Source organism: Danio aesculapii, chromosome 2 (assembly GCF_903798145.1).
Source record: "Danio aesculapii chromosome 2, fDanAes4.1, whole genome shotgun sequence".
NCBI classification, from domain to species: domain Eukaryota; kingdom Metazoa; phylum Chordata; class Actinopteri; order Cypriniformes; family Danionidae; genus Danio; species Danio aesculapii.
In genome coordinates, this window is record NC_079436.1 from 35970439 (window position 1) to 35994527 (window position 24089).

General features: G+C 34.8%; 4 gene segments (V, D, J or C); all 4 read right to left on the reverse strand.

Moving 5' to 3' along the window:
* Positions 1-1511: 1511 nt before the first annotated feature.
* Positions 1512-2052, reverse strand: LOC130237829 (T cell receptor alpha variable 9-1-like). The segment is given in 2 exon segments: positions 1512-1873; positions 2010-2052. Coding segments are annotated over 2 exon segments (405 nt in total).
* Positions 2053-5047: 2995 nt separating this feature from the next.
* On the reverse strand, positions 5048-5541 carry LOC130237838 (T cell receptor alpha variable 14/delta variable 4-like). The segment is given in 2 exon segments: positions 5048-5391; positions 5463-5541. Coding segments are annotated over 2 exon segments (384 nt in total).
* A 4584-nt stretch (positions 5542-10125) lies between these two features.
* Positions 10126-10641, reverse strand: LOC130237854 (T cell receptor alpha variable 12-2-like). The segment is given in 2 exon segments: positions 10126-10481; positions 10602-10641. Coding segments are annotated over 2 exon segments (396 nt in total).
* A 5873-nt stretch (positions 10642-16514) lies between these two features.
* Positions 16515-17045, reverse strand: LOC130237870 (T cell receptor alpha variable 41-like). The segment is given in 2 exon segments: positions 16515-16903; positions 16991-17045. Coding segments are annotated over 2 exon segments (444 nt in total).
* Between the last annotated feature and the right edge of the window lie 7044 nt (positions 17046-24089).

Below are 24089 nucleotides of genomic sequence, written 5' to 3' on the forward strand. Positions count from 1 at the left end.
TAATTAATCTGCTTCTCGGAACTGATTTATATAAAACTGTCGGATTTATGCACAGTATTTATTTTTGGCAAGTATGTTTTAATTAACTATAATTAAATGACCTAATAAAAATTCAAAGTAATTCCTTAAATTTTTCCAATGAAAAAATAATTTACACTAAATACTAAACTAATAACTTTGTAACTAATTTCACCCAACAGGAAAGCACAACGTAATATAACAATATCATTTTTAATAACAATAATACTGTATCATAACTCTTATATTCACCTGTCCTTACTGTATGTAACTCCTTTTAACTTTACAATTTCACAGCTGTTACCACATTTCCTGTTTGTGGTTTATAGAGATGTGATGTGGTTTGATAGGGATTTCATTAAAGACTTTTCAAAGCATTATTTTCTTGTGAGTTTTTGTAAAGCGTCTCAGGGATTTTGTATCACTGGGCTACTTCAAGAGCGCAGTAATAGAGAGCTGAATCTGACAGACGTACACTGTTAATAGTGAGTTCAGTGGTCGAGTCTGATGTCCTTGACTGAAAACCATCAGGTATATCTTCATCACTCCTTGATCGAGCACCTTTATACAGTATATATTCCGGTTCTCTTTTTGGATACTGTCTGTACCAGCTAAGCCAAATGTTATTACTGTTTGTTTCATATGTGCAGCTCAGTGTCACAGACTCTCCTTCCATATTGATTATATTTGTGTCTCCTTCCCCTGGTCCAATCATATCAGTATATCCACCTATTTTAAAATTCCACAATGCAATATGGTTATCTTTTTCAATTATTGCTATCAGAGTAATGAGGTAATCTATAGTAATCAATATTGAATATCAGTATATATTTACCAGAAACTGTGATGAGTAGCATGAGTAGCATCTGCTGTGTCTCCATCTTTACCAAAATTCACTTTAAAGCATCAGATTGTTATTTATTGTATTGATTCATTAGGTTTTCTTTATTGATTTATTGATTATTAAGTCGAATGTCTTGATAACGTGAGCAGCTGATGAGGGAATTAAAAAAATGTTCAGAGACTGAGTCAAATTGTGTTTTATTCAAATGACGTGGGCGTGGCTTAGTAAAATAAAATATGCAGTCTATTCTTAAGTAAAGTAGTGGATAGTGTTTTCATGTGAGCACAAAGAGGGTTGGGGTCTTGTGAATAAAACAACATGAGAGATTGTTGCCCCCTTCTGGTGAAGCTCACAACTGCAGGTAGGTTTGTCCATTTATTTTAAAAGTGTGCTTTAAAAATTGTCATCATAAATTATAAATATTTTTGTTTCCTTTTTGCCATTGCACTTGCTTTAAGTCAATGTAACAATGTTTAAATGCTTATGACACTTGTTTTATGTCCTTCGCTAAGTGATAATCTGTTTAATGCCTCTTACTCTATTGCTTGACATTTATATTTTTACAGTATGACAGATTACAGATCTACAGTACTAATATAGGAAGTTCATTTATATGTCTACTGTGTGATGTTCACTGTATATAAAGTGTCTACCTTGCACAGTCATATTTAAGCTCGTTTTTGTACAGTGTAGAGGCTTTTCCTGACACTGTGGTCTCCAGAGCGCAGTAGTAAAGATCAGAGTCTGATACTGCAGCAGAGGAGATCTCCAGATCCACACTGCTGTCGTCTTTTCTGTGTTCGATGGAGATTCCAGCAATCTGAGGTTTTGCATGAGTAACTGTCCCATAGTAATCCAGTATGAGGAACTGGGGTGGTAAACCTGGATACTGTCGATACCAGTGCAGACCTCGCACAGAACCAGTATAGTTGCAGGAGAGGATCACTTTGTCACCCTTAAAAGCAAATTCATAAGCCCTGTATGGTGTGATGGCATCTGTAGCTCTGGAATCTAGGTTTATATCGTGAAAAATATAAATGAGATTTTTATAGTTATTTCAAGAGCACTGTACCTAATTATACATTTCATAAAAAGCACATTTGTTCCAAGGTTTACATCCATCTTTTAAAGAATGCATCTAGCCTACCTTGAGCTGATGATAGGAGTATAATAATGAAATAGATCAACATGATGGCAGGTTTGAACAGGAGACACTCAGATGATCTATACACACTTGTGAAATGTTGATAGTCCTCTTGAATCTCACGATGCCAGTGTTAAACTCCTCCCACTCAGATTTACAGCATTCAGCCCTCGTCTCATGCAAATGATGACAAGACTTTTTAAAGTGTTTTCTAAATATTTCTAAAAATGTAAAAATACACACATTACTTTATATAATACTTTTTTTTTTTTTTTACAATCCTTGCACTTTAAACTTTAAACTTGTTTTATTCCGTTCTGTTCTATTCCAATGTTTTGTTCTGTTAGGATAATCTTAAATTAAAAATTTATGTAGGATACCCTCACACACGTTTCAGATGATATAATAATAATAATAATAATAATAATAATAATAATAATAATAATTATTATTATTATTATTATTATTCAGATATTTTATTTTTATTATTATTATTATTATTATTATGCTTATTTAAAGGTCATTTAGATTTTAAATGGCAGACAAAATTGAGAATTACCTTGACTTGAGCACAATTTCATTGTTTAAAAAGTGTGAGGATAATTTGATTTATATTTTACTTTAATCTCTCTTTGTTAGCTGTGATGGTCTTTTTCTTTATTGTATGCTGAAATATTGGTGAAATTCTTGTGTGTTGTTTCCACTTTTTTAAAATACAGTGAGTGAGTGAGGATTTCTGTACAGTGCTGTTTGTTTTCCTGTCACTGTGGGCTCCATGGCACAGTAGTAAATGGCTGAATCTGTGACTAGCTGAGGAGATCTCCAGAAACACATGGGTTTTCTTTTTATTCACTTTTGCAGAGAATCGAGGATCTTGATTCGCAGCTTCAGATTTTTGTAAAACATCTCTGTTGGAATGGAGAATGATGAAAAGATATTGAGGAACTGATCCAGGATTTTGGCGATACCAGAATAAAGTTCTTGCTGAGGAGTAGCTGTAGGAGACACTTATAACGTCACCTGCTGTATGAAGCAGACGAGTTTTGACCAATGTGATGACATTCCCAAAACTGACACCTGCAGATCAACATTTGACAAATAGTTCAACTAACAAAGATATTCAGATAAGAAGAAAAATTAAGGTTTTAAGAGGGTACTTACACACAAAACAGCTGAACAAAGTCAAAACAAGCAGCATAATTTTTTCAGTTCAGTACTCTGTCCAATTTCATCTGAATCCCAGAAAAATTGTAACTAACTGATGTAAACATTCATTCAGTGTACATCAGATGATACCTTGTTTGAAGCATCTCCTCTTAAAGATACAGTCCTCAGTTCCGTGTTCATGGTGATCTGTTGAGCTTGGAGTGCGTAGCTTAAGCACTAGACAGAACGAATCGTTTTATCAGCATCTTTTTATTTCTCACTTTCACATGCTCTCTCTGTACAGCATGAACACGAGACGATAACACTTCCGTTCAACAACAGTATAACGTGGAGACGTAAAGCACATTAACAACATAACGTCATCACTACAGTACCGTAATACACTGAAACATAATTATGAACTATTCAGTGATTATATTAATACAATGAGCAAGAGTGCCAGTGCTTTAACATGATCAATTTTTATCTACTGTATTACTACAGTACATTTCATAAAGTACTATAAATGTGCATAACCAGTAATTTCTTAATCTGTATAATCAGTAACTGTTTACAGTACAATACTTTTGAGTGTTTTTTTTCACCATAGCATGCTACTTTAACACAATAAGTGTGTTAAACTTTGCACAAATAGATAACATAGTCTTTCTTACAGTTGTTTTTAAATTATGCTGTAAATGAGCTATATTTCAGTACAGTAGTGATGGTTGATATCTGACTGTTTCAGTATATTTTAATCATTGTATCTATGTACAGGGAATTCAGATCACTTCAGCAATATTGCCTGTATAATTAAGCCTTCTTATTTGTTGACAAGTTTACTATTGAATAGGGGCGTTGCTAGACATAAAGCTCTACTGGGGCACGTACCCCCTTCGTATGTATATATAATATACATATGTATATTATATTTATTATAAATAAAAGTATTCTTATTATTATACAATTATTCTTCAAAATAATCTTAAATGTAACTGGAAAACAATGTTAAGACAACTGGAGTGATGCTAAGATCATTTAAGAAATTACTTTTGCATAAATATTAATTTAATTTGAATGAAATTCTATAGACAATTCAATAAAATACAACAACAAAAAAAAAGATGTGTTATAGGATTATCTGTTGTAGACTTGACACATGGCAGATAATTAGGTTTGTTAAGTCTTACCTCCCTGACTCAGCATCTCTCCTTTTTGCTTCATACAAAATAAATCTATCAGGAGGCATGCTTAGTAAGATCACCGTCATATTGTTTAAACTTTAGTTTTGTCCACTGGCAAAACAAAAAAGACTGTTACGCTGGTTTTACAATGCATGAGCGGCGCGTAACAAGCAGCCTGCTTTTTTGGCGTGCATGTTTACTGCCGGGACTCTCAGAAGAAGAGCAGCGCGTGCGAGAGGCGTGCGTGTTCTCTGCGCACACACGGAGATGCGTCATTTTGCTTTTTGATAACATTGCTTTCACCAGCGTTGGTTCGGTTGCACATAGAGAATAACGTCTTTATTTCGGAAATACCACTCTTAATATATACACTTGCATATGAAGTAAATCATATCTCAATGCATTTACTGGGCCACTGGAGATTTTCACTGTGGCACGGGTCTAGCCCTGCTATTGAACAAATCAAATATTCAAAAATGTTCAAATATTCCTGCATTTAATACATCTTTTTTTTGTTAAGTGGTTGTTAACTATTTATTTGGGCTGAATTTAAACAAATTAAGTTGAACATTACTACATTTATTTGTTTAAATTTCAACCCATAACAACAATTTTGCAGAAATCTTTTTTTTCAGTATACCTGTGTGTATTTTTGCAAATTTATGTTGAGTTTTAGCTTTGGTTTAATTCTTTTTAAGGCTTACTGTACTGTTATGAGATGTTTTTGTACAGTGTCTCAGTGTTTCCTGTCACTGTGGGCCTCAGAGCACAGTAATACACAGCAGAGTCTGATACTGCAGCAGAGGAGAGCAGCAGATCCACATGTTTTTCTGCTTTTCTGTGATTGATGGAGATTCCTGGAACGGGTGGATTTGCTGGAGTTGTTACTCCTGAATCTTCTAGTATGAGGAATTGTGGTGGCGAAGCTGCGTACTGTCGATACCAGTGGACGCCACGAACAGATCCACTGTAGTTACAAGAGAGAGTCACATTATCACCTTCAACAGCAAAAACTCTGTCAGTTTTAGGGTCGATGGCTTCTAAAGCTCTGGAACCTGCAATTAAAGAGACCGCTTTTAAACACTTTAATTGTTAAAAAAAAGTTTTTAATTTTACAGTTATATACCTTTAGTTGATGACAGAAGTATGATGATGTAGATCAACATGTTCACTTAATCTGAAAGAACAAGGTAAAAACAAAGCAGCTGCTTCACACTGTGTTGTGTGTGTGTGTGTGTTGTTCATATTTACTCGGCTGTATTGTATGTTGTATAACGTTAAGCTCCTCCTCCTGTCATCACGACATGAATCTGAATTACAAGGCACCTACAGTAAGTAAACTTTGGCCCAATCCCAATTCCACGCCTTAGCCTTTCTCTTACCCCTACCCCTTGTTTTGCATGTTCACATTCAGGGTTAGGGGTGTCCCAATTCTCTTTAGTTTTAAGGCATAGGGCTAAGGGAAAGGGCTACAGTAGCCCTTGAAATTGAGATTTTTGTATTTTAAGGATCACAAATTTCCTTGAATACACCAGCTACAACGACAACATGACTGCACACTTGAGTCAGGAGATGCAGAAATGTAAGTTTTTTTTGGCATTAGTAAGAATTTTTACAACAATCAAGCATATGTTTCAATACATTCATAATGTTCATGTTTTACTGTCATGCTTTAAAAAAAAAACACTTGCTAAATTTCACTATCTATAATGCATAATAATAACAACTCCTGTATAGTAGTCCCACAACATTCTTTCACATCTGACACTCGAATACCTGGGAATTACCTTTCACTGTGTCTGTTATAACGTTAATCCTATTTTCTTGTGCTTACGTAGATGAATTTGGCCACTGTCTAAATACACCGTACAGTTACAAGCTTATTGCCATAGTACATCCTTATGATAACATGATGTCGTTACCTTCAGTGATTTCCTGAAGATATATACCAGGCATGTCCAAGCTCGGTCCTGGAGAGCCGGTGTCCTGCAAAGTTTAGTTCCAACCCCAATCAGACACACCTGGGCTAGCTAATCAAGCACTTACTAGGCTTTCTAGAAACATCTGTGTAGGTGTGTTGAGGCAAGTTGGAGCTAAAATCTGCAGGACACCAGCCCTCCAGGACCGAGTTTGGACACCCCTGATATATACCAAGAAATAATGCAACTGGAATAACTACAGCAGTCACCATCATCAATCTCGGAGCTCTCGATGATGTGTGTGTTGCAGTGCTGTCCCATTTCTTAGGGGTAAATTTGAAGCCCTTTACATTCTGTTTCGAGGGGAAAGGGTTGAAAATAGAATTGGCATTAGGTCTTATTTTTTTGTGTTTGTTCGTTCTAAGTCAGCTTTAAGCAATTTGTTTTTATTTTTGTTCCAATATTATATTAACATTTTTCTCATTTGACTTCATGTAGTATTTAAAGAGACCTCACTGTTTTCAATTGGAGTTATTACAAATAAATATTAAAAAAACATAATTATAAAAACAACAGTTTTACAGATAACATCAGAAGCATAAAATAGATGCTTAAATGCAGCACGTTCTATCATGTAACCTTTTTCTCTCTCAATTTCACAGCTGTTGCCACATTCTGTGTTTGTGGTTTATAAAAGCTTGATGTGTTTTGATACTGATTGATTAAAGACTTTTCAAAGAATTCATTTTGTGTGAGTTTTTGTAAAGCGTCTCAGGCATTTTGTATCACTGGGCTCTTACATAAAGTGCACAATAATAGAGAGCTGAATCTGACAGAGATACACTCTTAATAATGAGTTTAGTGGATGTATGTGATGTAGTTGATTCATAACCATCTGGAATATCCTCATTGCTCCATGATCGAGCACCTTTTAATAGTATAAATTCAGGTTTTGTCTTTGGATACTGTCTGTACCAGTAAAGATAAATGGTGTTGCTGTTTGTTTCATATGTGCAGCTCAGTGTCACAGACTGTCCTTCTTCTCCGAGTATATTAGTATCACCTTCTGGTCCAATTCTGTCAGCAAAAGCACCTGTAATGTAAGAAAATTATGAATATATTTTATGATCTAATGTGAATTAGTTGTGAATTAATTGAATTACCTGAAACTGTGAAAAGTATCATGAGTAACACTTGTCTTTTATCCATCTCTTCCGAGTGAGCTTTAAAGGTTTTTTTTTTTTTAGAGATGATTGATTATATTGTGATTGAGTTATTAGAAAGTGATAACTAATAGATTATGCTGAATGTGGCATTATAACATAAATAGAAAGGTCAGAGCAGTTTAATGGGTGAATGATTGCATTGAGACTTATGTAAGCTCTGCTGTTCGTTATTGTGGGTGTGGTTACCGTAATCATGGAACATGCTCTGTGTGTTTAAAATGACAGGCAGTGTTTTATATACTATTGCAAGTCTATTATCTTTAACCTGGAACTACATTAGAAATTGATCTACACTAAAAAAATATTTTTTTTTTTGCTCGTTCAAGCTACTTATTTAAATTGAGCTGAAACAACACAATTTTTGAGATTTCATTGGGACGACTTAATTTTTTATCTTCAATCCACATAAATTTGTTAAAAGTGTTAAGTTAACTTAATTGATTTGTGTGGAACCCTGCGTTTTTTACAGTGTATATCTAGTGCAGGGGTGTCCAAACTCGGTCCTGGAGGCCTGGTGTCCTGCGTATTTTAGTTCTAAACCTAATCAAACACACCTGAACCAGCTAATCAAGCTGTTTACTAAAAACATCCGGGCAGGAGTGTTGAAGGAAGTTGGAGCTAAACTATGCAGGGCACCGACCCTCCAGGACTGAGTTTGGACACCCCTGATCTAGTGCATATTGTTTAGCAAATGACATGGAGCAAGTGAATAAAGACAGAAAAGTCGATATTACATCTTAGTTGTCATGAGGAAACATCAAAAAAAAAAAAAAAAACTGACACTCAAAAATTGACGTTCACTGATTGTTCAAATTACATATTTAAAATGAATTTTGGAACAACTTAATTGTTTTATGTTCAATTCATCTAAATTTGTAAAAACAAAGAAGTTAACTTAATTTCTTCATGTTGTCTCAACACATGAATTGTGTGGAACCCAGCATTTTTACAGTGTATGAATGAGACTGAACTCGTGATTATGCTGCCCTCATCTGTTGGAGCACAGAACAACACGTTTTGTCTGTTTACTTCAGCAATGTTCTTTATAGAATGATTGTGTTTAAGTCACTTATTTTAATACTTAAAAATTTAGGTTTCCCAATGTGGGTTTTCTTATTGATATTAAAGTATTGAAGAACCAAAAAAAAACAACAACTTTCAGACAAGTTTATAAATTAACCATTTTCTTTAGCACTTTCAGTTTACATTGTAATGATCTACTCTGAAAAAAGATTAGTTGGATTTACTAAATTCTCTTAAGGTAAGGGGTTGCAAACAATTTCTATGGGCTGAATTTAAACAAACAAATTAAATGTAGTAATGTTTAACCTAATTTGCTTGTTTAAATTCAACCCATATAAACTGTTTGCAACCACTTACCTTAAAAGAATTTAGTAAATCCAATTAATCTTTTATTATTATTTTATTACACCATGAAAAACCTTTTGTGCTGTGGGAAAGTCTCTGTGGGTATTTTAAAGGTTTTGTTGGTAAACTATCAATGACAATAATCTTTATATTTTTGAAGGGTATATTTGTCTACCTGATCTAACTGTTAACTGCATAGGATTGCAAACAACATGTATTTTTATATAAATATAACTATATAAGTATACTGCACTATTTTCAAATGAAATATTACAGCATATGCGTTACCTTAGCGTGTTACTATATATGCTGAATAATTAATCATTAAGTAAGTCAGTGGTTCTCAAAGTGGGGGTCGGAACCCCCTTTGGGTCATGAGACAATGGCTCGTTTCCATGTTTCCATCCAAAAACGCAAATTAACTTTATGCGCAAAACTAGAATATCGCTCTTAATTCTGGAGGTCATTAATAATATAATAACACTAATACTGAAACGGTTAAGGCGTTTTAGAATGACCAAAACAACATTTGAGATGTTTTACAGTGTGCTCAGCCTGCTGGTTTATCCATTCGCACACATTTTTATTATCATATGATCTCTTATAACAAAATTACATGATCTTTTTATTGCGTATACTGGAATTTGTGCTGTAAAATTGTTTAGATCGTTGTTTATGCACATCTTATCGAATAAAAAGTTTATCCTAATACTGAGTATGTGCAGACGTTTATTATGCGCATTTTCAACATTGGTGAGCATCTTGCCGTTTCCATCAACCAGTTTTTTATGCGCATAACCAAAATGCACATAAAAATAGGTGGATGGAAATGTAGCTGATGAGGAGAGGGGGTTGTTTGGTGATTTCCAGAAATATCAAATGTTATTAGACTATTGGAATTACCATATTTTTGCAGAAGATAAAAATAGTGTAATAGTTACATAAAAAAAAAACAACATGCAAATAAGAAGCCATCAGCCTTTCAATTCTTTTTCCACTGAAAATTTGACCTCTGGGGTTCTTACGCTAGATTAACAACATAGCAATAGTGTTAGTTGCAGCAGATGAATAATGAATAACATAAACATATGGTTGTTAGACTGTTGCACTTTTTTTGTGTAGTCATAAAGCTCGTTTATATAGTTTCTACTGGTGTGTGCACCGTTGTGTGCAATATTTGTATGTTTATTACCACCTCCGAGGATAGTGGGGGGTCGCGAGTCACTGGAATTGTTATTTTGGGGGTCGAAAGCTAAAAAGTTTGGGGACCTCTGCACTAAGTGAGGTTTTTGTTCAGTGTTTGTGTGTTTCCTGTCACTGTGGGCTGCAGAGCGCAGTAATACACGGCAGAGTCAGTCACTTTAGCAGTGGAGATCTCCAGAAACACATGGGTTTTCTCTTTATTCAGTTTTCCATAGAACCGAGGATCTTCCTTCACAATTGTAGATATTTGGGAAACGCTTCCAGTCCCATGTAGTATTATCAAAAGAAATTCAGGAGCTGAACCAGGATACTGGCGATACCACTGCAGACTAACTGCTGAAGAGTATTTGCAGGACACTGTTATATTATCCATCTCTGCCCCAAACACCTCAGTCTGGACTGGTGTGATGTCATTCCCAAAAGTAACACCTGTAGGTCAAATTTTATTATTTTACTACCCAATTGTTATGTCCATGAAGTTGAAGACAATTTATCATTAGATTACATTAAATCTAATGAACTATATAAGAATATAAAAAGAATACTTACATGGAATAGTACAGAACAGAACTAAAAACCTGAGCTCCATTTTGCAGTTTGAAGGATTTGTTGATCTGCCGAACAAACGGTTTAGACTGTAAACACACACAGTCTGTCAGAGATTGTCTTCTCTAAGCACCTCCCTTATAACAGCACTTCCTTTAGAAGACAATGAATCTTTACAGTAAACATTCTTGTTTTCACACTGTAACAGTTCCTTAACTGGAATTCAAGAAAAAAAGACCTTTAACATTGAATGTCATTCATTTATTTTCCATCTGCTTAGTCCCTTTTTTATCAGGGGTCACCACAGCGGAATGAACCGCCAACTATTCCAGCATATGTTTTACACAACAAATGCTCTTCCAGCTGCAATCCAGTTCTGGGAAATACCCATACACTCTCATTCATTCATGCACGTGCACGCACACACACACAAACACACACACACTCATACACTAATTTAATTTTATTTAATTCAACTATAGCACGTCTTTGGACTGTGGGGGAAACCGAAGCACCAGGGGGAAACCCACACAAACACTGGGAGAACATGCAAACTCCACACAGAAATGCCAACTGACCCAGCCGGGACTCGAACCAGTGTGAGGCGACAGTGCTAACAGTGTATTAAATATTTATTGAAAGGTTAGTTCTGTAACACTTTAACTACTGGCTTATTACCTGCCTGTTATTATAACTGATATTAACTGTTCAATAGTATGAACCGGTATGATCTTATTCTGAATCCTAAATCCTGCCCAAAACCTAAATCCAACTTCTACCTTACTAACTATCAATAAACAGCTAATTAGTTTATTAATCTAGTTGATATGGTTTGGTAATACCATGAATTGTGACCTAAATTAATGATAGTTCCCTTAAAAATAAAATTTTAATCACCCTCCTTCCAAACATTTGTGTTTTTTTTTTTCAGTTTTCAGTCATTTTGAGCATTTTTAAATTTTGTAACTTTAATAAAAAAAATGTAAATAAAAAAATGCATGCGTGTATGTCATTCTTACATCGTTACTTTATTAAAATAACAAAACACAAAAAAGTAATCCTACCTTAAATGGTCATAATGGTCAAACTGACCGCATTCATTTCTGCATCTGCTATTTATTCTCGTGCCTTTGAATATGCATGCCTCTGTTGCCTAGCAACTTTCTGCTAACAAAAACATAACTTACATCAGTCTGCTGTGTATGTCTACTCAGTAAATCGTACATTTATTAGAAGACAATTCTAAATACTTGGTACTATCCGTAAAACAAAGCAGTAACTTGAGTTTGATTTGGGTTTTATCTCTGGGATATTTGGGATATCCCTGTCAGGTAGTAATGAGTGGGTGACTATACACTCCTTTTTTTAAGGATTTGAAAGTCAGAATTATCCTCGTTATTTTTTTTGTTGTTGTTACACATTAAATAGGTAGAAATATACAAAATTAGGCTTTAGTCAGGAAAGTGAGTGAGTCCAGCTCTGTTTAGGTGGGAGTGTCGAGTGGCGAAAGAGGAAAGGGTTTGCATGAAAAGTGGAGTTTCCGTACATGCATGCGCGGATTTTGCAAAACTAATACAGAAGCAGGGGAGATAGACAGTCACTACGTTTACATGGACATCAGTAAAATAATTATTTGCCTTAATCTGAGTAAGAAAATAATATGATTAAGATGTTTACATGAGCTGCTTTTTGAATGTTCCTTTCATGATCCCATTTTACAAGTTATAGCACATAATTCGATTAGCATAATTGCATCACCACGCTATCCACATTTCAGGGTGTCATGTAATTTTGGGTGTTTATTCTTACTTTGTCGACTTTAACTGCAGTTTGGCATATTCATTCAGGAAAATTTCTTGCATACCCCCCGTGAGCAATGAGATATTGGATGTGAGGAACTGCTGGAAGAGTGTTGTTTAATAAAGCCATATGTGGGACAAGAAAACCTCAGCATTTCTCGATTGGTGCAGAAAATAGCATTAAACTGTATAGACTATTCTGTCACAAAATGTTGCGAAAATCCTACACGATGGCAATACTGTAGTGTAATTAAGGTGTTTACATTCGGAAAGCAGCATTCACAACGGATCTTTCACTTCATAATATTTTAGTGATTTTAATGTACTGTAACTTAATAAGTAAATCATTTTGACTAAAGAGAAGATAAGTGGCAAATCCGCATTTCACCATTTCCAGATGCGAAAAGCTCTCGCGTAAAAAAAAATGTTTCTTACAAACGTATTTCTGTCGTGTGTTAGCAGACCACTGTAATTCACAAACGTGGGCTGAGCGGTGCTATCATCACGGCAAAATGGCAACCAAAACCTTCATTATGGCTCATTTGTAAACACAACACTGTTGACGCATGTCTCTGAATAATTCTTCTTCTTCCACTTGTTTGAATTACGGTTGGGAACACAACATGGCATCTTTCTGAAAACCGTAACAGGTAAAAACGGTCTTTGAAGCTATATCATGCATATTAAAGAAGTTGCACCTCATTCACAATAGAGTGCACTCAATGACGTCACATTTTACCCACCGAAACAGACATCCAGTCTCCACGCTGGGATTTACACAATGATCACATCGCAGTGACAAAGCTTTAAAATTACTTTTCAAACCTTAAGAACGAATTTGCTCCAAAATAACGCAAAAACCACCAGTTTTCACTGTTTAGCTAAGTATATGTGTCCTCCGTGGTTTTAGCAGCCTGGGACACACATATGACTGTCAACATCTCAAAAATGTGTTTTGTCACCTTTTAACTGTAAATTGTACTAATATGTACCAGATTTCATCATTGTAAATGTATTATATTTTAAACGTGTGACCTAAATGATTTAGCATCTGCTAACGGTTTTCTTTATATTTGTATTATAAACTCTCCTGTGGATGAGGACAAAAATGCAGAAAAGTATTTGGCACAAATTAATGATACAGACAGAGACCCCCTATAGACCATTTCAATGTCACACTGGGCTTTTCCTCCCATAGACTTCCATTCATACGCACGCGAATGCGTCAGACCGGAAACGCAAGGTCATGCGTCAAGTTTCGCATGCCGCTGCGGTGCAAAGTTCAAGCTTGGTGAACTCTGACCTGCAAAATCGCATCACTTGACTGCGTGAGACCAATCGAGGATTAAAACAGGACCTCTCTGGACAGAAATGTAAAACTTGGAGCAAATTGCTGGCTTTTTAATGTCTAAACATCTTGTTTGATCCCGCCCCTTTTCGCAGCGCCGTACAACAGAATTTCGCACACACAAAGCCCAGTGTGACCGTAGCTTTTATCTGAATAAGAAAATAATATGATTAAGATGTTTACATGAGCTGCTTTTTGAATGTTCCTTTCATGATCTTGAAGTTATAGCACATAATAGCACTATAGACCATTTTAATGTCGTCTTGTCATTGGCCCATGAACATTTCCTGCTTATCAAACTATTTCATAACTGTAACAAGAGGAAATTCAATGTTAAAACGGCTATCATAACATTATTTATCAATATGTGGCTCTTTTTGGATTCTCAGAAGCTGTAGAAATAAAAAAGTAAAACAGAAAATACGTTAGGACCATTGTTTTTGTTTACATCCCTCAAAATAGTAAACTGAAATTAATTTATCTCCTTGAATTCTCCTTGAATTCAGTCATTCAATCTCCTTGAATGATGCAAATATAGACTGTAAAAATGCAGGGTTCCATACAATTCATTCATACATGTGCATTCATCTCTATACTTTTCATAAATGTTAATCAGTTAAAAAGGCTCTAAAGACCAGACTAACTTCGGTGCATAATTTTGTTATATTTGACAATCTTATCAGGTCACTGTGCATGGCATTGTGAAACGGGATCAACAATAGCATAATATCTCTACTATCATGTATCAAAATTGCTAATATAACATAATACAATAATACAATATAAGTTCATATCCGTGAGCTCAAGTGTTTTTGTTGAAGCACTGAATATCCTGTTGTCACTGTGGGCAGCAGAGCACAGTAGTAAACAGCAGAATCAGACGCATGCGGATGTTGAATTGTCAGAGGAACTGATTTCGAAGCAGAATCGAGTCTGGACCCAAATCGTCCCTTGAACTCAGTAGCTTCATCTCCATCTCCGAATTTATATCTTAGTAGAATGTATTTTGGAGAGCCGTAATCGTCTTGTCTATACCAGAGTAGAGTAGGGTTTGAGCTTGATGTACTGTATTTACAAGCCAAAGTTACTGCTGCATGCTCTTGATTTGCTGATTGGAAGGTTTTGGGCTGATAAACTGAGTCTTGTGCTCTGGATTCTGTAGGACAGTACGTTATTTAGTAAATTTGTTGCAGGAAAAAAGTCATAGGGGAAAATACATGCATAAAAGAAGTTAAGTACATTACCCATACTAGTCGCAAACAGGACTAAAAGAGTTTCCAGACATCTCACTGTAATCATAATGAAAAAGGCACACAGAAGTAAAACAATGTTCTCTTAAATCAACCTGGATCCTGTTGAGATGCTCAAACTCCTTATATGAGAAATTTGATGTCTGGCATCTGACTGTAAGAGCGATGTTGGATATACTGTTTTTGTTAAAACATCTCCCCCAAGTGGCTTAAAACATGTATGCATTCTCATGAGCTAAATACATAGAGGTGAAAGAAAAATATTAGCCCTACTGTGACATTTTAATTATTTTTCAAATGTTTCCATTGAATTTTAACAGCGCAAGGGAACGTTCACAGTGTTTTCTATTATTTATTTTTCTTCAAGAGAAGGTCTTGTATTTTTGGCTGTAAAAAAACATGTTTTTATTTATTTAATCTATTTTTATATATTTTTTGTGTCAATATTATTCTTCAGTTGGCTACAGAACAAACCAATGTTGTCCAATGACTTGCCTCACTAAGCTAACTTGCCTAGTTAACCTAAAATAACCTATTTAAATCTTTAAATGGCACTTTAAGCTGAATACCAGTATCTTGAAATCCTAGTAAAATGTCATATACTCTCATCATGACAAAGACAAAAGCAATTCGTTGGTTTGTCTCCATTAAAGCACTTATATATATACTGTATATATATATATATATATATTTTTTTTTTTTTTTTACAATTTTACAGGAGGGGTCATACATTTGCCTTCAACTGTATGTACATATATATGTATTAATCTATTTGTTTTTATATAAAAAGGCAACCTGACACCAAATATGAGATTATATATTTCTTTTTTATGATCTCTGCTATAGGCAACTCAGTGGCGCAGTAGGTAGTGCTGTCGCCTTACAGCAAAAAGGTCGCTGGTTCGAGCCTCGGCTGGGTCAGTTGGCGTTTCTGTGTGGAGTTTGCATGTTCTCCCTGCATTCGCGTGGGTTTCCTCCGGGTGCTCCGGTTTCCCCAACAGTCCAAAGACATGCGGTACAGGTGAATTGGGTAGGCTAAATTGTCCGTAGTGAATGAGTGTGTATGGTTGTTTCCCAGAGATGTGTTGCGGCTGGAAGGGCATCCGCTGCGTAAAAACGTGCTGGATAAGTTGGCGGTTCATTCCACTGTGGCAACCCCAGATTAATAAAGGCACTAAGCCGTAAAGAAAATGAATGAATGATCTCTGCTATACTTTTTGCTTTCACACAGAAATAGCAAATAAATTAATTAATAGTAAGTTATAGTGAGCTGTAAACTTAAAATAAAATGCATCAAATAAAATACTGATGTATTTTAGGAACAGTATTTTGAAGTAAAAGAAGCGTTGCAAAATTAGATTTATTTGTAATTATAGATTTGTATAGATAAGAATATAAGTTATACTGAATGAATATTCCATTCTATAGCTGTAATACTGTGTTTTGGTGAATATAATGAATATGTCTCAACAAATAATTCTAGTATAATCTTATTTTTGTCTGTAGTAGGGAGAGTGTTTCACACACAGTATATCTGCCTTCTGTCTCTATGTGACTGAGGATTGCTGAGGTTTTTGTATGGAGTCAGAGTGTTTTCTTTCACTGTGGGCTGCACAGCGCAGTAATACACAGCTGAATGTTCCACTGATGTACTGAAGATCTCCAACTCCACATGCTTGATGTTCTTTTTATTGACCATTTTTATCCCAGGAACCTGAGGAGTAGCATGTATTATAACTCCAGATGATTCCATTATGAGGAACTGAGGTGCTGATCCAGGGGATTGACGGTACCAATATAAGTCATAAACTGTGCCAGTGTAGCTGCAGGATAGGAGAACTTTTTCGTCTGTTTTGGCAATTACCGTTTCGTTGTTAGGGAATATGATTTCTTCAGCTGCAGAAACACCTTAGAAGAGAAATTTACACATCTTATAATCAGATTTCTGATTTGCTACATGAAAACCTATTAAAAGCAATAATTAGTTAAACTTACCATGAAATGCTATTAAGAGAAATTCGGATAACAGGACTACAGTGAAGGTTAACATGATGCTTTGTCAGTCAGGGCAAAAAGTGCAGCTTTACTGAATGAAGGAGTTGTTTATCTCGGTGTTGTAGATCTGCTTAATACTCCACCTCTTCTTATGCATTTGAGTCTTACATGAAATCCATTACCCTGAAGTGTGTCTCATTTCACCGTCAAAGAGAGTGTAAAGATATTAAAATGTGATTTTACATCTATCTGTACAAGGTTTATTTTAATAGCCTTTGAATCACTTAAATAGCCCTTAATAATAATGTGCACTATAGATGATAAAATATCTTATAGTGTGTGGATTAAATTAATCTGACACCAGGACATCAGTTTAGGGCTGATTAATCAAAATTCAGTGTCAAGACAGAAGGTGTGTCCCAAACCACATACATATGCACTATTCTACGCAATCTACTAGGGCAGCAACTAACGATTATGTTAATAATCGATTAATCTGTCAATTATCTTTTTGGTTAATCGATGAATCGAAAAAACAAAACAAAAAAGCATTCATTTCCAACCCTTTAATCAAAAACAGAACTACAATCTTTAGAAAGTGAACATCCTAGAACATCTCTGAGCTGTTATAATAATAATAAAATAAAAACGAACCTAGTAGTTTGGTACTATTTTCAATCTAAGTATCTAAAAAATTAAATCAAGATAAATACTAGACACATGAAATAGCAAAAGAAATTATATCTTGTTTTCTGAATAAAAAACACCTTAAAATTAAATGATTGTTCGCTTAAAACAAGCAAAAATATTTGCCAATGGGGTAAGAATAATAATCTCAATGAGATATAATCTTAAACTGAAGTTTTAAGCATCACTTAATTTTCACATGCCATTTTCTTGTCTAGTAATCTTGATTTAGGATTTTTTTTTAGATATTTGGACTGGAAACGAGACAAAATTACTAATTAAGAAAAGCTTTTTTAAAAGACTATAAATGATCTTGATCGTGATCTATAACGTGAGATGGGCATTGCCATGTTTGCTCACATAAGCCTCATTCATAAAAGCGAAACACATCTTAAATTCATCAGTTACTCCCAAAATACATGCAAGTTTGTTCACTCCGCTCTGCGCTTAACTAAAGCTTTTTTTTTTTTTTTTTTTAATTTATTATTTATTTATTTATTTATTATTATTTTTTTTTAAATAAATATAAATAATAATCAAATGTCCTTGCGTCGCGCGACACATCAAATCGTTTATAAAATTCGTTGCCAACTCTGAGTAATCGATTTAATCCATACGTTGTTGCAGCCCTACAATCTACGCAGTTTTTCTACGTAGTTTAAAAAGTAGTGCATTCACACTGAAATATTGTTTTTCTTCTAAAAAAGAACAAGTGCCCTTTAAATACCCAGATGATGCACTTATTTAACTTAAAAAGAACTGTGGAATGTTGAACACCTCATACACTCAATGTTCACAGCTTTGCCTAGCATAAGGGACGGAGCTATCAGGCACTAATGTTGGATTATTTATTTTGGATTGTTAAAGCAAATTTCAGTCTTACCAGAGTGATTATGTCGCCTCCTGATGCTGATTGTTATAGTCATGGCAGGTACTATTTGTTAGTTTGGTAGTCATTTATTTAAATAATATTTTATTTATTTATTTCAACCGTCGTATGGGAAACGGTTTGAATTTCCATTCAGTGAAAAAATCGCAAGTGTTCCATTTGGGACGACACTAAATTAATATATTATGCTGTTAAGTGTGTAAGTGCATAAGTACATTGTGCATAAGTACTGTACATAGTGTATAGTGTGCCATGGGACGGAGTGAATGTCTAATGTCAATGGTAATTTTATACAGAATATGAATACAACTGATGTTGTTTTTTGGTAGTTTTTATTTTTAGCCCAAAATTTTGTTCTTTCCAGCATTTAAGCTTTTAAATTGTTTGTGTGAAAACATCTCTCCAACACTGCTGCTTATTGTCAAGATAAGGGGATAGTGCACCCATAAATGAATATTCTGCCATCATTTACTCACTATTCACGTGTTTCAAACTAGCTTGAGATTTTATGTCGAACACAAAAGACCATGTAAATCTTGCTGATGTTACATTTAATGACTGTGGGATTTACTATGTTTCTTTTAAAGCAGAGATTGACAGTTATTAAATATTAAATGTTTTGTGGGCCATATAAAAAGATATGTAACAGTGTGTCAAGTTGTTGTGCTTTGTGTGCAAGTGTTTGAGTCACTGTGGGCTGCAGGGCACAGTAATACACAGCAGAGTCTGACACTCGCACATCTGTTATTGTCAGAGGAACTGATGTAGAAGAGCTGGTGAGATTTGCATTAAATCTCTCCTTAAAATCGTCATCCTCGTCGCTTGATCCAGCATATACTTTGGGAACTGGTTTGCTTTATACTGGTACCAGTAAAGCGTTGGGAAAGCGTTGGTTTTGTATGTGCATTCAATAGTCACTGCTTGACCTTCAGTAGCAGTTTGAACTGTAGCTGTCTGAGTAACACTATCTTGTGCTCTGCATTCTGAAAAACAACATAAACATACTAATTAGTTAGGTACACAAAAACCGAGGTTGTGATGCAGAAGAGCAGGTTACGTACCTAAAGAAAGTGAAAAGAGAATAAGTAAAAATCTGATCCAGTTAGACATTCTCTAACTAAGATGCTTTTAAAAAAGTCGAATTTATGTATTGTACACTGCATTTGCAAACTTGAACTCTACCCACTGAGGTGGTGCATCTCACCATGCTGTGAAATCAACTATGTAGACATGGGCTGGCTCTAAGATTCTGACTGTATGATAACCTTAGATAAAAACATCATGGTTTCACTGTATTGTGAATACTTCTCTAAAATACTGTATTTTACATTTAATACATGTCTAATACATTTTTTTATGTCTGGGTGAATAAAACAACAACATTTTCCCCCATTGAACACAATATATTTTATTTAAGACACATTTAAAATATTGTGGAACAGTCATCAAAATGTCAGCCATGCCAGGTTCTCCCCTTCCACAATCACCCCATTCAGCATGATCACTGTCACCTGACTTCTGATTAGCCCCGCACATCTTCATGCCCATTACCATGCCACTATAGTCTCACCCCAGTCTCCACTCGGTGTCCAATCTCATTACACATGAAGAACTTTACTCGCATCCTTTCTCCTAGTGTGATTCCTCCTGGTTCCCTGTCTGGTTGTCTTGTGGTCTCAGTGTTTGGTTCTTGTTTCTCCCTGCCGTTTCTCTGAAATCTACATCTGGTCACCGAATTCATCCACCACATCCATCTCTGTTCTGTTACTGCCATCCTCAAATAAACTATTTAGATCTACCTACCCTCTGTGTCCCAGTCTTTCTGTGACGCATGTCAGGCTAATTAAAATAGACCATTGATTTCTGCTACCTTCATTAGTTTCAAATATACTTGAAAAGGCATCTTTGGATATTTTTCTTCTCGTTGGATATGAAGTAAACTGCACTGTTCCGGTCCATAAAATGCTTGGATGTTGGTGAACAACAAATGTTCGCTGAATCATGGGCTGCTGGAGATAGGCATGGGCTGGTATAAGTTTTTGACGGTAAGATTACCTTGGATAAAAATATCACCGTTTTACGGTCTCACGGTATTGAGATTACTGCTCTAAAATATTTTCTTTTTGAATGTCTGGGTAAAAAACAAAACTCTTTTCCCCTTTGTACACAATATAATTTATTTTAGGAAACATTTATAATATTTTGGATCAGTAAACATGTCAGGCTAAATAATTCAAATGAATGATTGATTTCTGCTGCCTTCATTTGTTTCAAAAACTGATTTTTTTGGAGATCTTTTCTACTAGAGATACTGCTGTCCTAAAAAATGTAAATAAAAAAAAAACGTATTCATACCTTAGGAACGTTATAGCAGAAAATTTTGACTGTTTTAAAACCTTGACTTTCCAAACTGTGGTATACCTTGAACATGGTTATCGTCCATGCCTAGCTGGAGATACTGTTGCCCTAAAAAAAATTCTTTGACTACAAGTAAAAATAATGAACAAATTTACATACTGTATACAGCAGTTATAGCACAATTTTAGTACTTTTTAAAGCTGAATTTTCACAGCTGAACCACAGTAAGCTTTGAAGCCGGTTATTTTCCTAGGTATATTTGCATGTCAAATGAGAATTAGGTGTGTTTTTGGTCACTTCTTAGTTTTATAACTCACGTGTTTTTAAAAAATACTTCTCAAAGTTTTGTTTTTCTTTCTTTCTTCCTGACTGATTGACTGCTGTATTTCCAGCATATAAACATGTACACACCAGTGAGCACATGATAGGTCAATGTGGATCTTAATGATGCGAATGAGGAAAATGGCAAATGCAAGTGTACTTGGAGTTTTGGTCTTTTGTACTTTTTGTACTTTGCTTTGTCTTGTTTTTAGTTCAAATATCTACAAATTCACTTTGACATGTAGATGTTTGGACTAGAAACAAGACAAAAATTTAAAGTGAGAAAAACTTATAAATATCAGTAAATCATATAAATTCTGTATAAATACAGTAATTAAATACAAATCTGTAGATCCTGGTCAACTATAATTCAGACTTACCATTGTATATCTTGCGATGTGACTATTGCGAATATTGATTATGTGATATTGATGCTGAAACGATATATTGTGCAGCCCTACTCATGTAAATAGAGAGTGGCTGTTTATTAAAGAGAAGCTCAACACAACTTCACAATAATTACAAGAGTAACTGCTTGCCGCCCTCTTCTGGATTGCAAGAGTTATTACAAGGGGGACATTACAACTGATTTAAATTAAACAATTTCAGTTTTCTGGATTTGCCATTAATAGATGTATTTTGAATAAAATGTTGTTTTGCATTTTGTTTTACTACTAATAACATCTAATCAAAATTCCAGATAGGCATATTATCATTTATAGCATTATGAAATATTTTATATTTTACAAACTTACAGAAATATATACATAATTTACAGATTTTACATTTCTACATGTGTACGTTTAACTTTTCTTAAATTATTATTTCATAATAATCCCTTAGAACATTACATGTTTTAAGGTATAAAAACATGGACAACTTTGTATTTTTAAAACTAGTTACTAAACTAGTTACTAGAAACTAGTCATGGGCCGGTTTAAGATTCTGACGGTATGATAACCTTGGATAAAAATATCACGGTTTCACGATATTGTGATTAATGCTCTAAAATATATTCTTTTTAAATGTCTGGGTATCAAACAACAAACGGTTATCGTCCCATGCCTCCTAGAAACTAGTTAAAACTAGTTACTACTACGAAAACTAGTCATAAAATATAGTGCAGCTCATCACCATGAGGGTTTTTGTGTGAGTGTTGAGTGTGTTTTGTCACTGTGGGCCTCAGAGCACAGTAATACACAGCAGAATCAGACACACGCAGGTCCTGGATCAGCAGAGGAACTGATTTTAAAGTTTTGTTGTGTTTTGCACTAAATCTCTCCTCCTCAAAGTCTTTGTCTTTTTGTTCAGTTGTAGCAAATATCATCATCATGTATTTGGGCATTGTGTTGGTCTTTTGTTGGTACCAGAACAGATATGGGGAAGGATCACTGGTTTGATATGTACAGTTAATGCTCACAGATCTTCCTTCAACAGCAGTTTCAACTCTTGTATTCTGATCAACACTCTCAGCACAATTACAGCCTGAAACACAACATTTTAATCTATATCAATATTCTGCATGCTTTAATAAACTACATTTAGAGACTCAAAATGATCCTACTCACCCCAGAAATAGGTTAGAAATAAGATGCAATGTATTGTCCAGTGCGTCATGATAAAATCTGTATTGTGCAGCTGACTAGAATAAACTATTTGATCCACTGTAGTGCGAACAGCTTGTCTTTTGAGTCTGTTGTCAAATATCATCATACTGGATATACAGTACAGTGGCGGGGAGGAGCTTGTTCTGTTGAGTTAGAACATGAAGTGTTTGTTCTTTTCCTTTCTATACATGCTAGCCATTTCTTCATTTTTCTTATTAATACAATTTTTTGTCTTAAAAATGTTAACATTTCTCTGTATCTATGGATCTCACACTACTCTCTTTATTTTCTTGCCAGTATTTGCATTACACAACATTTGAGAGAGAATAATTGTTTTGAACCTTATTGTTCCTTATTGTTTTTTTTTTTTGTGTGTGTGTTTGCCATTTAATCAATGAGTTAAAATATGAAAAGTATGTATTGTTCTTCAAAAAGACTGGGAAGCAGTACAGTGACCGATTTTATTAGTTATCATTATTCATCAATACTTTTAAAAACTTATTAGATTTTCAGGTTATTTTTTTTATTTTAAAGTTTCAGAAATTTTGTAATAGGTCATTTTGCTTTAAAAATGAGAGTTTAAGCTGAAACTTCACTGCCCCCTATAGCTTATTTATTTATTTTTTGCTATAAGTTTTAGCTAGGGAGGGGCGCTTCGATTTTTTTTTTTTAATGTAATACAACAAAATGTTGCAACTTCCTTACAAAAATATGAATTAAATAACTACAATAGAGACAACATAAACTAATCCTAATTTCACAGATTTTCAATTAAAATGACCATTTGTCCTTTAAGTTGAACTTTGCTTTTGTAGCTTTAGTGATGCTTTGCTGTAAAGTTTACTGGTTTGAGCAGATTTCACCTCATATACGCAGGGTATCCGTGCGGTCTTAAGTTTTAAAATGCCTTAAATGTTAAAACCTAAATTCACTGAAATATTGTGTTAAATAATGTTTCAATCAAAGGATCCTAATTTTTTATATATACTCTTATTTCCTTTCTACAACTATCTTCATCTGGAAAAACCCCCTCCTCCTCCCCTTCTTCCATCTTTATCCAGAATAGGCGGCATGGCGGCCCAGTGACTAGCACTGTTGCCTCACAGCAAGAATACCAATGGCTCCGGCTCCTTGCTGGACCATCTGGTATTTCTGTGCGGAGTTTGCATGTTCTCCCCGTGTCCGCGTGAGCCAATGTTATGTAGAAGTAGTGTTGCCTAAACGGCTATTAAATCTC